At 37.8% G+C, this 17797-nt stretch overlaps 1 protein-coding gene across 1 annotated transcript in view; it reads left to right on the forward strand.

Annotated features, from left to right (window-relative positions):
- LOC114903113 (zinc finger protein 331-like) overlaps window positions 1–17797 on the forward strand; it is a 41991-nt gene that overhangs the window by 7746 nt on the left and 16448 nt on the right. Inside the window, 4 exon segments of the mRNA XM_029235923.1 lie at window positions 3356–4400; window positions 12118–12258; window positions 13744–13817; window positions 16274–16412. Coding sequence (XP_029091756.1) covers window positions 3356–4400; window positions 12118–12258; window positions 13744–13817; window positions 16274–16412 — 1399 coding nt within the window.

Below are 17797 nucleotides of genomic sequence, written 5' to 3' on the forward strand. Positions count from 1 at the left end.
TCTGTTGTTTATAAGCTACCCAGTCTTTATTTTTTGTTATAGTAGCCCAAAAGGACTAAGACAGGCATTACGTATTACCTTTTTTATATATTGATGGATTCTGTTAGTTAAGATAGTGTTTAGTATTTTGCATATATGTTCACAAGGTTTTATGGTATGTAATTTTCACTTCTTATACTGTTTTTCTCCTGTTTGGTATCAGAGCTGCATAGACTGATTCACTCCTCAATTTTCTGGAATAGTTTTGTTTAGAACTGGTAATACTTCTTCACTAGGTATTTGAAACAGTTCACCAGTGAAACTGCCTGTGCTTGGAATTTTCTTTGTGGGAAGGTTTTCAAATTGTTTACTAGGTATAGTGTTGCCACACTGATTTATATCCTTCTTATGCATGTGTTGTTGTTGGTAAGAGTGAATGTTGTACTGATCTATACCCAAATACCAAATTAGGAAATCTTCTCTGGCTGTTTTTGTCCCAGCATTCCCCGCCTTGCTTTCCAGTTTGGCAGTGCTCCCTCTCATTGTTCTTATAGCCAGAAACATTGTGGAGTTTCTATTGGAATTTTTGTAGCCCACGCTTACCCCACAATAACTGGGATCTGCCCTTGAAGCAAGGACATGAGAGTGAGTTAAGCAAGAAACTCAGCTCAGTCTGGATTGCTTTGTATAGTCTGACTCCTTTCCAAAGCCCTCCTGCTTTTATTTACAGCCCTTATGTAGTTAATTTTTGTATTTTGTCAAGTGTTAATAGTTGAAATCAGAGAGGGGGCAGGCTGTAGGAACTTCATGCTACCATACTGGAACTAGAACTTCTTCAATTAAGGAGTTATTTAATGATGAGAAATAATTTTTTTCTCTTGTATCATTGCTGATTTCATTGCTTTTTATTGCATGGTTTATTATCTGTCACAATCATTTTTATGCTACTGTCTTTTTAGTTTTGGCCAGTCAAAACTCTCCAAGCCTTTGAATTCTTCCTCTCTTTTTGGCATAAGATTTCTAGGGTTATGCCTGCTGGCTTCCTAAATTTTCCCTTTGTCCAGTTATGCTGTATCCATATTTTAGATCTAGATATTGAGAAATTACAATACAGGTGTTGAAATATGCTTATGACACTTCTTCTTAATTTTTTCCTGGCAGCTGTTTTTCTGTTTATTCTGTAGCATCTGGTTGATTTAGGCTTTCTCTTCTGTGTTCAATTTTAATAAATTTTCCTAGAAAGTTATCCATACTTTCAAAAGTATTCACATAGTACCCTTGTAGTTTAAGTTAATTCCTCTGTGGTTCTTTTTTTTTTTTTTTTTAGATTATTTATTTATTTATTTTTGGCTGTGTCGGGTCTTAGTTGTGGCAGGTAGGATCTTCTGTTGTGGCACACAGGTTCTTTGTTGAGGCGTGCAGGGTTCTCTCTAGTTGTGACATGCAGGCTCCAGAGCACATGGGCTCAGTAGTTGTGGCACATGGGCCCAAAGGCGTGTGGGCTCTGTAGTTGTGGTGCACAGGCTCCACAGTGCGTGGGCTCCATAGTTGCAGCACATGGACTCTCTAGTTGTGGCACGTGGGCTCAGTAGTTGCAGCACGTGGGCTTAGTTGCTCTGCAGCACATGGGATCTCAGTTCCCCGACAAGGGATCGAACCTGCATCCCCTGCATTGGAAGGCAGATTCTTAACCACTGGACCACCAGGGAAGTCCCTCTCTGTGGTTCTTGTTTTCCTCTTTTCTTATTTTATTTGTTTTTAACTGTCTTTAATTGGTTTATCTAATATTTCTTATAATGATTTTTTTAAAGCACCAGCTCTTTATTTGTTAATGTTACTGTTTTCTAACTCATTATGTTCTCCTTTTATCTTTATTTTTATGCCTCCCTCTATTTTGTTGTTTATTTTCTACATATTAGGCTTTGATTCTCAACTCACCTTTTTTTTTTTTTTTTTTTTTTGTGGTACGCGGGCCTCTCACTGCTGCGGCCTCTCCCGCCGCGGAGCATAGGCTCCGGACGTGCAGGCCCAGCGGCCATGGGCCACGGGTCCAGCCACCCCGTGGCACGTGGGATCCTCCGGGACCAGGGCACGAACCCGCACCCCCCACATTGGCAGGCAGACCCCCAGCCACTGCGCCACCAGGGAAGCCCTCAACTCACCTTTTTTATAGAGATAATTATTTTAAGTTTTGAGTTCTCTGCATGGTGAAATTGAATGCCCAAAATTCTGATATGTGCTTATTTTCTGTGTAGTCCATTTACTAGAACTCTTTTATTTCAGTTTTTTCTTTCCATAGTGATCTAGCATTTTTGGAGAGGGCATTTCCAGTTCCAGATGAAAGGGTTTTTGGTTTTCTAATATTTATTAATTTCTATTGTTACTCAATTTTGAAGATTGTTGTTAATATTATTTCAACTTTTTGTACACATACTATACTGTAGTTACAAGAAGATTTTTTTTTGCCCTCAGCTCATAGCTCCCTCATTAAACGCTTTGGATTTTGCTCATGGTACTTCATACAGATTTTTATCATTCAGCCCACAACTGCCAATTCTTTTTAATATAATTCTTGGCATTCTTCTAGACTTTTCTATATAATTCAAGTTCCCTCTTTTGCCCAAAGTCCCTAAATGTTCAAAATACCATACAACTGGTATACCTGGTATATGTCAGAGAATTGATGGACATACTTTTCTGGGGATGACCAGAATGGTTGGCCTTGGTTAAAGGGAAAGCTAGAAAGGACCTGAGAAAAGATATGAAGGAGTGAAACAGGTTGAACATATGTAAGGATCATAAATAATAAAGTGTCAGGGGAGGAGTAACTAAGTAAAGACTCTCAATATCTTAATGTGTTATGAAGAACAAATAAAAGCACACATGGCTATGCATAGGAGGGAAAGAGTCACAGTGGCAGAAATGTGTATTTTTAGGGGAATTGTAATTGAAGAATGATCAGGTATAATTGCTTTTTTAAATTTTATATGTGTATATATTTATATTTTAGATGGAAGTGGTATTTAGAGCTGGCTGATACTGGCTCTCTAGGGACAAGATTTTACTTATCATCCCTAAGTCCAGGTTCAGTTACATTACACTGATAGCTTGGAATTGCCTGTGGTGGGAGTATTTACACCACAGACATTGGCAAATACTACAAATCAGGGCTGGATGTGTTCTGTGCGTGTCTTTGTTTACCAGTGCTCTACTGCATAAATTTACTTTTTCTGAGCCCTCCTTTTAAATTTTCAAGTTTTATAACTGTATTTTAGAGTTCTTTAAACCATGTCTAATGGGTGAAATTTTCAATTTTCTCTTAATTCTATAAAATGTTTTGTGGTCAAAGAAACTTTTTTTTTCCTATTTGTTGTAGATTTGGACTCAAGATATGAAATAATCAGCAATGGAAAAACATACATTTATACAAAACGTTCATCTCTTACTCTACATCACAGAATTGATAATGGAGAGAAACCATATGAATGTAAGGAATGTGGGAAGGCCTTTAGTCGTCATACAGACCTAAGAGTACGTCAAATAATTCATACTGGTGAGAAACCATATGAATGTAAGGAATGTGGCAAGGCGTTTAGTCGTCATACAGACCTAAGAGTACATCAAATAATTCATACTGGTGAGAAACCATATGAATGTAGGGAATGTGGCAAGGCCTTTAGTCGTCTTACAGACTTTAAAGTACATAAGAGAATTCATACTGGGGAGAAACCCTATGAATGTGAAGAATGTGGGAAGGCCTTTAGTCGTGCTTCAAACCTTGCTCAACATGGAAGAGTTCATACTGGTGAGAAATCCTATGGATGTAAGGAATGTGGGAAGGCCTTTAGTGATGTTGGAACACTTAGAATACATCAGAGAATTCATACTGGTGAGAAACCCTATGAATGTAAGGAATGTGGGAAGGCCTTTAGTCAAGCCTCAAACCTTATACAACATGACAGGATTCATACTGGTGAAAAACCCTATGAATGTAAAGATTGTGGGAAGGCTTTTAGTCATGCTTCACATCTTGTTAGACATGAGAGAATTCATACTGGTGAGAAACCCTATGAATGTAAGGAGTGTGGAAAGACTTTTAGGAGTAGCCATCAACTTACTATACACCACAGATTTCATACTGGTGAGAAACCCTATGAATGTAAGGCATGTGGGAAGGCGTTTAGTGTGTATGGACGCCTTACTCGACATCAGAGTATTCACAGTGGTGAGAAACCTTTTGAGTGTAACAAATGTGGGAAGTCCTTTAGGCTCAGTTCAAGCCTTAAAGTACATCAGAGTATTCACACTGGTGAAAAACCCTTTGGATGCCACAAATGTGGGAAGTCCTTTAGACTTAGTTCAATGCTTAAGGTACATCACAGAATTCATACTGGAGAGAGACTTTATGGGATATATGTATAGTAGACAGTGGAATTATACCACTTGAGAAACAATTTAAATGAAGAGAATATGAGAAGGATTTTACATGGTTCCGTTCTTATAAAGCATCAAATAATTTAGGCTGGCAGGAACTCCTTGGAATTTAAACAATGTTTTAAGTTTTTCAGTTATGATCCAAATACTGTTCACCTTCAGAGAATTTATACTGTACTTTATATTAGAAAGTCATTTATGGCATTCCCCCTTTTTCACTATTTACTGAGTGCCCAGGCTCTTTGGCCAAGGTTGCAAGGTAGATAAGTGCCACCAAGAAAAAGACCAGTGCATGATTTGAGGTCATGGAGAATAGTAAAAATACACCCCAGGATCAAGTAGAACAGTGTTTACTTATAGCAAGAGAGGAGATAGGATGCACAAGTTCTAGTTCCTTGCAATGTGTCAGTAACCCATAGCCAGCCGATCAACTCCACATCTGACAACGGCAATATAGCTGCACACAGCCCACTTTGTTCTGCAGTGGCAGGACACAAACTCCTTCCCTGTGGGGTGTGACATCCAGAAAACTGGGAGCGTGCCTGAGTGCCACTAACACCCGTGATTAAGCAGAACAAAGGAGTACGCGTTGAGTCTGACACAGAGATAGCTATTCATGGCAGTAAGCCCAGCAGAGGCTGTGAGGGTTCTGTATTTTTTGGTAAAGACATATGCAGCCCCAACAAGGACCATCTTTTTTTCCCACCAGCTTTACTGAAGTATGATTGACAAAGAAAACTAAATTTAAGGCATACAGGTGGTGCTAAAGGGGAATGTTTGGCTATAAGTGCTTATATTAAAAAACAAGAGAGGTCTCAAATTAGCAACCTAACTTTACAGCTTAAAGAACTATAAAAAGAACAAACAACACAAAGCTAGCAGAAGGAGAAATAAAGAATAGAGCAGTGGTATATGAAATAAGAGAACAGAATAACAACAGAGAAAATCTTGAAACCAGAAGTTCTTCAAAAAGATCAACAAAATTGGCAAACCTTTAGCTAAATGAGCTAAGAAAAAAGGGAGGAGACTCAAATTACTAAAATCAAAAGTGAAAGTGGGTAAATTAACTATACTTGAATTAAAAAAAAGTTGTGATACAAAATTAAAAAATAAATTCACACACAAAAAAGTGTAAGTGGGGAGACATTACTACCAATTATACAGAAATAAAGGGATTATGAGAGTAGTATGAACAATTGTATGCCAAAAATTGGATAGCCTAGGTGAAATGGACAAATTCCTAGAAACAAAACCATGGAGTTAAACATGAATAAATAGAAAACCTGGATAGACTGGTAACTACTCTATAAGTAGTAAGGAAATTGACTCAGTCACAAAAAAAATCTCCCAATAGGGAGTTCACTGGTGGCCTAGTGGTTAGGATTCCGGGCTTTCACTGCCATGGCCTGGGTTCAATCCCTGGTTGGAGAACTAAGATCCTGCAAGCCATGCAGCATGGCCAAAAAAATACCTCCCAACAAAGAAAAGTCCTGGATCTGGTGGCTTCACTGGTGAATTTAAACAAGTACTAATACTAATCTTTCTCAAACTTTTCAAAAAAGTTGAAGAGGAGGGAATACTTCCTAACTGATTCTTTGAGACCAGCACAACCCTGTTACCAAAGCTACTCAAAAACACTGCAAGAAAGAAAGCTACAGAACGTTGTCTCTTATGATCATTGATTTTAAAATCCTTAACAGAGTACTAGCAAAAAATTCAGCAGCATATTAAAAGAATTATACAAAATGACCAAATGGGATTTATTACTGAAATGCAAGGATAGTTCATCATATGGAAGTTCATCAGTGTAATATGTCACATCAACAAAATGAAGGAAGAAAACGATCATCTCAATTAATGCAGAAAAAGCATTTGACAGAATTCAACACCCTTTTATGATAAAAACACTCAACAAAATAGGAACAGAAGGAAATCATCTCAATCATAACAAAAGCTATATATGAAACTATCTCCACAAAATAAAAGCTATATGAAAGACCCACAGCAAACATAATATTTGATAAACGTCAAGATTTTATCTAATATCAGGAAACAAGACAAGCATGCCTGCTTTTACCACTTCTATTCAACGTAGTACTGGAAGTTCTCAGCAGATCATTTATGCAAGAAAAATAAAGGCATCCAAATTCGAAAGGAAGAAGTAAAGTCATCTCTGTTTATAGGTGACATGATGTTATATGTAAAAAACCCTCAGGATTCCATAAGAAAGCTGTTAGATCTAATAAATGAATTCAGCAAAGTTTCAGGATGCAAAGTCAACATGTAAAAATCAATTGCATTTCTATACACTAACAATGAACAATATGAAAAGGAAATTTCAAAAACAAGTCCATTTACAATAGCATCAAAAAGAATGAAATAGTGGAATTAACCAAGGAAGTAAAAGATTTGTACAATGAAAGCTGCAAAACATTGCTGAAAGAAACTATAGAAGACATAAATAAATGGAAACACATCCCACGTTCATGGATTAGAAGACTTAATGTTATTAAAATGCCAGTACTAACGAAAGCAATCTACAGATTCAATGCAATTCCTATCAAAATCCCAATGATGTTTTTGGCAGAAATACAAAAACCCACCCTAAAATTCATATGGAATCTCAAAGGACTGCCAGTAGCCATAACAATCTTGAACAAATCTGGAGGACTCACACTTCTTGATTTCAAAACTTACTACAAAGCACCAGTAATCAAAACAGTGTGGTACTTGCATAAAGACAGACATATCAACAAATGGAATAGAACAGAGAGCCCACAAGTAATCCCTTATGTATATGGTCAAGTGATTTTTTTTTTTTTTTGCGGTACACGGGCCTCTCACTGTTGTGGCCTCTCCCCTTGTGGAACACAGGCTCCGGACGCGCAGGCTCAGTGGCCATGGCTCACGGGCCCAGCCGCTCTGTGGCATGTGGGATCCTCCCAGACCGGGGCACGAACCCGTGTCCCCTGCATTGGCAGGCGGACTCTCAACCACTGCGCCACCAGGGGACCCCAAAAAGAGGACTTTTAAAACTCAAATGAGTAAACTTAACTTATTCCAACTGTTGTTTATAAACTAATAAGTTTTATATTGAAATACTTGATTCATGGCTAGGTTTTAAAATGAAGCTATGAGATCTCTGATTCTATCTTTATGTAAAAATTAATTTGTAAATGAGTTCTAATTGGCTTAAAGGAAAATAAGTGCTTACAAGTCAAACATTTCTAAGTACAACAAATTAAAGTTTGAAAGGATCACATGATCCAGGACTGATTTTTTAATGAGTGAAAACACGTTTAAGTTTGTTGGTTTAATTAATACAGACATGTTTTTAAAGTCATCAATATTAAGTATAATACGTTGAATGTACTAGGTTTACTGAAAGTCTGTAAATTCATAATATTTCTGTCACAAAATTTATCAGTAAGAAGCGTTGTTATGATAATATTTACATAAATAATAATAGAGATAAATGGAATAGAAGATTTTAGGTGAACTCTTTAGAAATAAGTATGTTTTAGTTTTTCCAGATTTTTGGTAACAAAACTCTAGAAGATGTAATAGGCATACAGAAAGGGATGCTTTGTGGGGCTTCAGTGTGAGCTCTGCACTTCAGATAAGAGAAGGGAACTCAGCACACCAGGGGAAATGGCACCTGTGTAACTAGTATATTTTTTGTTTTGTTTTTCTTTGCTTTTATTGACATGAATCATTGTTTACTACTCATTTAAAAATTTCTAGAAGATCCAACTTTTTTATTTTTTGGCTGCGCCGTGCTGGCATGTGGGATCCTAGTTCCCCAACCAGGAATTGAATCTGCGTGCCCCCCTTACCCCCCATCTCCATCCCTGCAGTGGAAGCTCAGAAACTTAACCACTGGATCGCCAGGGAAGTGCCCAATACAACTTTTTTTGATCAAAGAAAATTCCTGTATTTCTAGTAGATGTGGACACATTCACAAGTATCCCTGAAGCTTTGAACCTTGTTGAATTCTTTAAGGAGGGCTGGAGAAACAGTCTTCCTCAGCAACCTGCCTAAAATCTCCATTGTTAACTGCTTCTGCTTCCAGTCTACAGCTCCACATATCTGATTCTGGCTCCTCAAAAATAAGTAATGGGTTTTCAAAATGATTTAGGAGTATTAGGAATTTCTCTGCTTGAGACATTATCCCTATGGTAGAAGCCTGTGTTGGGAAAAGATCTTGAAATCAACTTAATGCATCTGTCTGTTGTCTTGTTCATTCCATTGCAGTTGAGATAGAAAATGTTATGAAACTTACCCAATATCCCCTTTCAGTCCCAGGTGGTTTTTTCCAATTCCGGAAATTACTGGGGCCCCTGAGTCTCCGATTATCTGGCTGTCAAGGAAGAAATAAATAAATCAACTAGTTCAATGTGATTCTGATGAGATCTAGTTCTCCTGATGTTTAACATGACCTGATGATGTATGCCCATTCCAGAAAAGAGAATCACCATAGATGCAGCAGTTCTGTGAATATCTTGTGGGAGGAGAATATCTATTATTTAATGTTGTTTTTTTTCTTTTATATTTAAACTAGTAAAAGGGTAAAAGAAAAAGAATTGGCATAAAATAAGAAAGGAGTGGGCTTCTCTTTAGCTTTGAGTAGAGTTCTTGAAATCTATATACCCCAGGTGTTCTCTCCTGCAATGATTCCCATTGTAATTGCATTTCAAGGCTAGAGCTCCAAAATGATTCTTAAAAAAAATAGTAATTAGTTATGGTAGCACAGCTGAACTCAAAATTTTTATAGCTCTGGTGGAAATTTTAATTAGGAGTCATTAAAAAATTATTTCTCTGGTCATTTTATCTTACCAATCTATCGTAAGAAAGTAGTCCAAAATATGCAGGAAAGTCTTCTGTATAAATATATATTAATATCAGCATTGTCTACAACCACATAATATTGGAAACAACTAAATGCTCCAAAGATTGGGATTGTAAAATAAATAATGAAACACCCCTAATATAATTATTCAGCCATTAAATGTTTGTTAATGTGCTTTTTTTAATGAGAAAGTTTTGTTTGTTTTTGTTTGCTTGGGGTTTTTTTTGCTATGGTACTAAGGGCCAAAGCAGGAGATATTACATACTAAGTACTTGTGCTTCAAAATGCACACCAAAAAATCCATAGAACACACATACTAGAAAATTCTGGGAAGATGATATAGTAGAAACATCAGGAATCTGTCTCTCCACGTAGACAACAATTGCACTGCAGAATCTGTCTGGATGTAATGATTTTGGAACTGGAGTCTATTAAAGGCATGCAACTTACAGCTGAAGGCTTGGTTAATTTCAGGGATCTGTGCCCTAAAAATGGTTAAGATGGTAACTTTTATATGTGTATTTTATCACAATAAGAATATTGGAAAAAACATTAAAATATTTATATTGGTTTTTATTGTACAGGTGTATTATGAATGATTAGTCTCTCCCTGTTTTTTATGTCCACATTTTGAGATACAGTATTCCCCCCTTCAGAGTGGTGGCGCTTTCCATGGTCACATGCATTGTGAAATAATAAATGGAAATCTTCAGAAATAGACAATTCATGTCTTAAATTGTGTGTCTTTCTGAGTAGCGTGATGAAATTTCACACCACCTGCTCTGACCTAGTCTGGATACGAATCATCCCTTTGTCCAGCATACCCTGCCTGTTAGACATTTAGTAGCCATCTCGAATCGAGAGTCACCGTATCACAGTGCTTGTGTTCAAGTAGTAAGTAACCTTTATTTTACTTAATAATGGCCCCAAAATGCAAGAGTAATAATGCTGGCAATTCAGGTATACCACAAAGTGCTGCTTTCAAGTGAAAAGATTAAAATTCTCCACATAATAAGGAGAGAAATAAAATCATATTCTGAGGTTGCTAAGATCTATAATAAGGACAAACTTTCCACGCATGAAACTGTGAAGAAGGAAAAAGAAATTCATGCTAGTTTTGTTGTTGTACCTCAAAGACAGAGACTGAACTGAAAGGAAAATGGAGACAGGCGCTGCAGACAAACGTTACAGCAACAGTGCATGATAAGCACTTAGTTAAGATGGAAAAGGCATTAAACTTCTACAATAAGATATTTCGAGAGGGAGAGAAAGACCACATTTACATAACTTTTATTACAGTATATTGTTATAATTGCTCTATTTTATTATGAGTTATTGCTGTTAATCTCTTACTGAGCTTAATTTATAAACTTTATCATAGATATTTATAGAAAAAAACATAGTATATATAGGGTTCAGTACTGTTCATGGTTTCAGGCATCTACTGGGGGTCTTGGAAAATCTCCCCGGAGGATAAGGGGGGACTACTGTAATATTAATTTTTATAATGAAATCACTAAAGAGCAAATATTTCATGTTGCTTCCTTCTTTCTCCTGTATTGTAAGGCCTAAATTTTCATGTGTTGTCTTAATGTATTTGAGCCTCACAGGGTCTCAAACCCCTAATCATTACATACATATATATAGAAAGTACATATTTGTATATGATAATAACTTCTCCAGAAGGATACACACCAAAATCAAATTGTTGTTGACTTTAAGGTGAGCTGATGTATGACTGGGATACATGTAAGGAAATGTTGCTTATCTTTTATTTAAACACTTCTATGCCTTTTGAATTGTTATGCGTTACATATTTCAAATACGTAATACTGGTGACAACTAAAATATGGACATTCTTTGATGACTGACTTTATATTTCTCATTTGCTCAACTTCCTCATGAATCTAAATACATATGGATGTAGCCTTGATTCTCCTGATGACACCTTCTTCTTCCCAAATTTTGAGTCTGTGCCCACAATTTATATTACTGTCACATGCCTAAGAAACGAGATATTTTTCAATGGGATCTCATGACCAGGAATAAAAATTAAAGACGTTTCTCCATCTATGGGCTTTTATGTAGTCAAGTCCACCCATGCATAAAACAACAGAGGGATGAAAAATTTTACTGTAACAAAAAGTTTCTGGTGGGCGTAATATTGTGAAATGTGGAAAAGTATTTATTTTCCTAAATTTCTAAGATTTCCTACAGTCGGTGACCTTAAAAAGGACCCAAACTCACTCTCTCCTTTTCTACAATGAGAATACATTACACGGTAGAGTCTTACTTTATCCAGCTTATCCCAACCTGGAAACATGGCTTTGCCACTAAACAGTGTAACTTTGTACCTGTTTTGATCTCAGAAGCGTTGACTCTAAAATGGAAATATAGTAAGCACCTGTGATTTCAGGTGTAATGGGAATTTTAGGAAAGATACATACACCCCAACATGCATACACACACAAATACATACACAAACATACAGCATGGTTAGATCATAAACCCAAGTTCAGGTGCTCACCTGTCAAGTGCTCCATAACCCTGGTGTGTGGGGGGCGTCACATCACTGACTCAACAGGGTGAACCCTCACACACAGGCCTGAGCCCTCGGAAAATAAGAGCTCCGCCGTCCCCTCCTCACAATTCGCTGGTGCGGTGCCACCAGGACTAGCCTCCCTCTGGCCGTGGGAAACAGTGAGCTCGCCCTCAGCCTGGGGTCAGGCCTCCAGTGGCCCTAGATCTGTGCTGCGCACGCGCAGTCCGGAAGTCACTCCCAGAAGTCTCTCGGCCGGGCCGGGGCGGCAGCTTTGCTTTAGGAATTTTGTTACCCTGTACTGTACCTCCCACAGTCGACGAGGTGTCTTCGACTTCGGGCCTTTTTTCCGTGTCCCTTGTTGCGCGCTGCGCGAGTGGCACCCGTCCGAGGAAGAAACCGGCGTGGGTCGCCGCGGAAACGGCTGTGCAGACGTAGCCCGAGCCCGTGGGGGACGGTGAGTGGCGGTGAGGGTGGGATTGCGGGGGCGCTCAAAGCGTGGACTTTGGGAGCGCAGCCTTGCGAGTCCGCCCGCCCCCTCGGGGCTGTGGGCGCTTGAGCAGCGGGGACGGTGGTTGCAGCCCTGGGAGAAAATCGGGAAGCGTGCGTGTTTGTGAGAGGCCGTATTCCGTGCGAAGGGCCGCGGGGTGGTGCCGGGCGGTGAGTTCCCGTAGTGAGACTGAGAGGTGCGTGGTTATCCTTGCATGACGCGGACGTAAGATGCGTGTCCTTTATGTGAGCGTGGGTTGCGGTGGACTTGTGGGGAATGTCTCAAGGACCCATGGCCCTAGGTTCTCTGCTGCTTTCTCCACCCTCCTGTCAGGCACATACGACTGCCACGGAGAAATGACTCCAAGGGGGAAACCACATGCTAAGCCCTCGATGAAGGTTTTTGGTAAGAAGGTACAGAATGGCTTTTAGGATGGGAATTTTAGATTAGGGATTGCCCCTGAGTCAGGATTCTAGAAACGAATGGATAGAGAGACTCCAAGAATGGGATTCCTTCCTGGGATTGTTGTTCCTAGGAGTCCTCTGAAGTTCATTTGTGTATTTGAGGATGACAGCGTTTCTTGAGCTCTGACGGCAGGAACCTACTGTGAACGCCCATTTCTTACTTCATTTTGGTTTTATGTATGAGGTCACAGCGGATGTAGCCACGGAGGGTGTATTTTAATACACGCTCAGCGTTGTGGTGACTGATTATTCCCCTGCAGGTTTCAGTAGTTAAGAAGCAACGAAAATGTGAGGTTAATTGTGACTTGTGCTTGCAAATAAAGCGACTGAGCCAGAATTCAAGTGTCCAGAACAGGAGTTCTTAACCAGGGTTCCTTTGTCTGTATTTATGGGGGTAGAGGGGACCACAACCCCCGAAATTTTATAGATAATCGCTGTATATTTGCACATTTCCACATTTGCACAATTCAAAAGATTTAGACCTGGGTTTTTATCTAGAATCAAAAATTGTTATACCTTGGGACAGTTTTGTACAAAATTAGTGGCCAAACAGCAGAAACTAACACAACATTGTAAAGCAATTATATGCCAATAAAAAAAAAAAGAAAAAAAATTAGTGGCCAGGATAATGAGAATGATTAAGAAACCCACATGACATCCATGAGACAATATTATGTAGATAATAAAATTTCTGTTTATAAAAATTAGTCATGATAAGGAAAAATGGCCATGATCTAATGTTAAATCATCTTCATAGTTGTAGATAATAGTACCCAAGAAAATTTAAAATTATATATGGCGTTCATTTTTTAAAACAGAATTTTGTAAAACCCTTTTGCAAGGATTGTATCCAAAATGATATTTTAATAGGTTATTCAGAAGAGAATAGAAAGTGCATAGTCATTTATTGAACACCTTCTGTGTATTCAAAACTTTTCTGCCCATTTTGCATACAACCCTAATCTGCAAAGGCTATTTCCCTTTCTAGTAGTGGAAAAATCTTTATAGTGGTATGTGTCTGGTTATATAAGTGTGATACAGCTAAAGGATATTCAAGAATAGGTAAGTGGTAGTTGTTTCAGTCATAGCAATACTTCATGGCAGGCCTGCTATTTATAGACTTTTTTAAATGATGAAAATATAGCCTCTGCCATAATAATGACTTAAAATATTTTGAATACTTTGAAATATCTTTATGTTTTATTTATGATGATTGAATTAATGCAGACTTATTACCAAAATTTTAATTTCCTAAGAAATTAGGAAGAAGAAATTAAGAATACCTCTTATTCCCACTGCCTGGAAATAATCACTTTTAATATTTTGGTGTATATGTTTTTTTGTTTGTTTGTTTGTTTGGCTGCGTTGGGTCTTCATTGCCGTGCGCAGGCTTTCTCTAGTTGTGGCGAGCGGGGGCTACTCTTTGTTGTGGTGCGCGGTGCGAGATTCGGAGCACCGGCTCTAGGCGCGGGGGCTTCAGTAGTTGTGGCACGTGGGCTCAGTAGTTGTGGCACACAGGCCCTAGAGTGCAGGCTCAGTAGTTGTGGCGCATGGGCTTAGTTGCTTCACAGCATGTGGGGTCTTCCCAGACCAAGGATGGAACCCATATACCCTGCATTGGCAGGTGGATTCTTAACCACTGTGCCACCAGGGAAGACCCTGTTTCTAGCTTTTTATGTGTGAACATTTCCATGTGGTTTTGTTTTGGCAAAATAATGATCAAATAAAGGAGACTGAGTCCTATTCTTAGTTTGAAAAAAAATATCTAACCCAGTCATAGATTTCCTTATACCTCTGCATTAGGGAAAAGGAAGTGCTGAGTGTCTCCTTGTTTGAAAAACATTCTGTTTTCACATTTTAGAGATTAGGAATTTTATTTAAAATTTAATTATTCGTGGCACCAAATTACTAAATAAGACATCCTTTCAGAATTAATAATTTAGGGATTTAAAGTTACTTTCAGAGAAAATGGCACTAATTTCTTTCTTTCTTTTTTTTTTAAAATTTACTTATTTATTTATTTGGCTGTGCCAGGTGTTAGTTGCAGTACCTGGGATCTTCATTGCGGCATGTGGGATCTTTTAGTTGCGGAATGCAGGCTCTTAGTTGTTGCATGCAGGATCTACTTCCCTGACCAGGGATTGAACCCAGGCCCCCTGCATTGGGAGTGTGGAGCCTTAACCTCTGAACCATCAGGGAAGTCCCAGTGGCACTAATTTCTAATTCCAGGTATGATGCAAATACAAACAATATTTCCGAAGATAGTTATTATAACAGAAAATAAAGATTTTTAATATAAATCCCCATGTTATGCTGAAGAATAAGATTCATTCATTTGTTAGATTCTGCATTTTTTCACATCCTAATTATATATATCTCTATCCCTCCTTCCTCAGCCTCAGCAACTACAGAGAATGAGAAAAACCCTGTTCAGCATTATAAACATCTATTTAAATATCTATCTGCTGAGAACTGAGGAAGGGCACATATTTGTCTTTGAGTAAGATGGATTTTTTTTTTTTTTTTTGCGGTACGCGGGCCTCTCACTGTTGTGGCCTCTCCCTTTGCGGAGCACAGGCTCCGGACGCACAGGCTCAGTAGCCATGGCTCACGGGCCCAGCCGCTCCGCGGCATGTGGGATCTTCCTGGACCGGGGCACGAACCCGCATCCCCTGCATCGGTAGGCGGACTCCCAACCACTGTGCCACCAGGGAAGACCCATATTCTGTTTATTAAAAGCAAGTCACTCAGTTCAACTCATACACATGTGAAGAAGAGTACACAAGGGCATAAATACCAGAAGATGATCATTGGTAACCTAAGTAATCATTGCCTGTCACACTCGGCACAAGCCAGGTGTTCAATGACAGATAGTAGATGGCAGCAAAAAAAAAATGTATCATCATAAATAGTAGGCGAATACAGGATCATAGGATTGGAGAAGACCTTACATATGTTGTGCATCCTAAATGTTGTGCATTTAAATCTGATATATCCATAAGATATAATGTCATGTGCCAAAAATTATGTGGATTTCTAAAAATATATATATACTATGATAAGATCTGACATAATGAAGCATTTAATACTTGAGGGAATTCTCAATTTTATATAAACCCTATTTTCTAAAATTGAGACTTTATACTACATTTTAAAAAAAAGCTGATTAAATTTTCTTTTCTCTAAAAAGCAAAAATTTTCCTTGACAACTCACGTTTACTGAGAATTTATGTGACAGATACCTATCAGGCATTATGCTTGTGTTTACTATTTAATTTAATAACCAAATGTTATTATTTCATCTATTGTCAAATGGCTCAGATACTTAACAAGCCAGGAAATGTTGTTTATTCTAGCAGACTTCTTCAAAAATATGTATATGTTCTGCTTCAGTTCCCTCCTGTATTAAAGATTTTTAGCCTACATACTTGCTATATTGCTGTCTTCCTACAGTATGATCCTTATCTTCTCTCCTTCTGCCTTCAAAATATTCCTTTAATTTCCCCATTAATACATAGGTTTGCGATTTCAGAGATCTATGACATTCAGGGATGTGGCCATAGACTTCTCTCAGCAGGAGTGGGAATATCTTGACTCTGTTCAGAAGAGCTTGTACCGGGATGTGATGATGGAGAACTATGGTAACTTGGTCTCACTGGGTATGTTTATAAGCCTCAAGTGACTTAGAATAATTTAGAATCTGCCTTTAAGATACGTATTTTTTTCCACTCTGATTTTCAAGGCTGCTTTTAGGAAACTAGTTACACTTCCATGTTCCTTTTTCCCAAAGAAGTGGTTTGAGCTTTGTCAAGTTGGAAATCACATCTCCATTTAATATCTTTATCTTCCCTGTCCTTCAGTGACATTCATACCTCCTCTGTTCTTACTTACAGTTGCCTCTCTTCCTTTATGAATAGGATCTAGTTTAGAATTCTCTGGCATTTATTATATAACCATTGTCAAATAGTCCAGGTTTCCTATTTATTTATGCTCAGAATTTCTATAGACACTCCATTTTGTTACCTGATCCACTTGCAGAGAGATCAGCCTGACACAGGGTCCTGAATTCCTCGAATTGCTCTAAAAGAGCCCCTACAATTTATATAACAATGGATTAGATAAATGGAATTCATTGAAAACTGAAGAATACAAAGTCTATTTAGGAGAAAATTTTTCTGTTTTGTGGTTGAAAGTTATAATCAATGAACATTACATTTTAATTGCAATTAATATCCTACAGATAGCTCCTCTTGTATACTCTTTGTAAAACAATATTGATAATAATGTTAATAGCTAACATTTTGCTTAGTATTTAATAGGCAATGCTCTAAGCACTTTATATACATACATAAATTATGTACATATACGTACATAAATGTATGTACGTATATGTACATAAATATATGTACATATACATACACACGTGTATGTACATATACTTACATAAATGTATGTACATATACATGCATAAATGCATGCACACACGCACACAGATGTATATACATGCATAAATGCATGTGCATATATGTACATAAATGTATGCGCATATACACATACATGCATAGATGCGTGTACATATACGCACATTTACATGCATAAATGTATGTACAAATACATATACATACGGAGATGTATGTACATATACATACATATATATGTCAGCTTGTTCACTCCTTCTAACAGCCTTATTATTCCCGTTTTATAAGTGAGAATACTGAGGCACAGTGGGTTTTATGTGACTTTCCCAAAGGTCAGACACAGCTGGAAGGTGGCAAACGCAGGAACTGAACTAAGGCTCCAAGATCTGTATTTTCAACTATGGCATTATACATGCTTTCAAGAAAAAGAGGATATATGTGTGTGTGTATATATATATATATATATATGTGTGTGTGTGTGTGTGTGTGTGTGTATTTTTTTTTTCTTTGAACTTACCCTACCTAACTGATTTATTGTTCTTTCATTCCCTTACCCCCTCTTCTGGAAAATCTTATTCAATATTATTTTGACACCTTTAATTTATTATTATTATTTAAACTGAG

The sequence above is a fragment of the Monodon monoceros genome, unplaced genomic scaffold (assembly GCF_005190385.1).
Source record: "Monodon monoceros isolate NGI ecotype Baffin Bay Population unplaced genomic scaffold, NGI_Narwhal_1 Super_Scaffold_10, whole genome shotgun sequence".
In the NCBI taxonomy this organism is placed as follows: Eukaryota; Metazoa; Chordata; class Mammalia; order Artiodactyla; family Monodontidae; genus Monodon; species Monodon monoceros.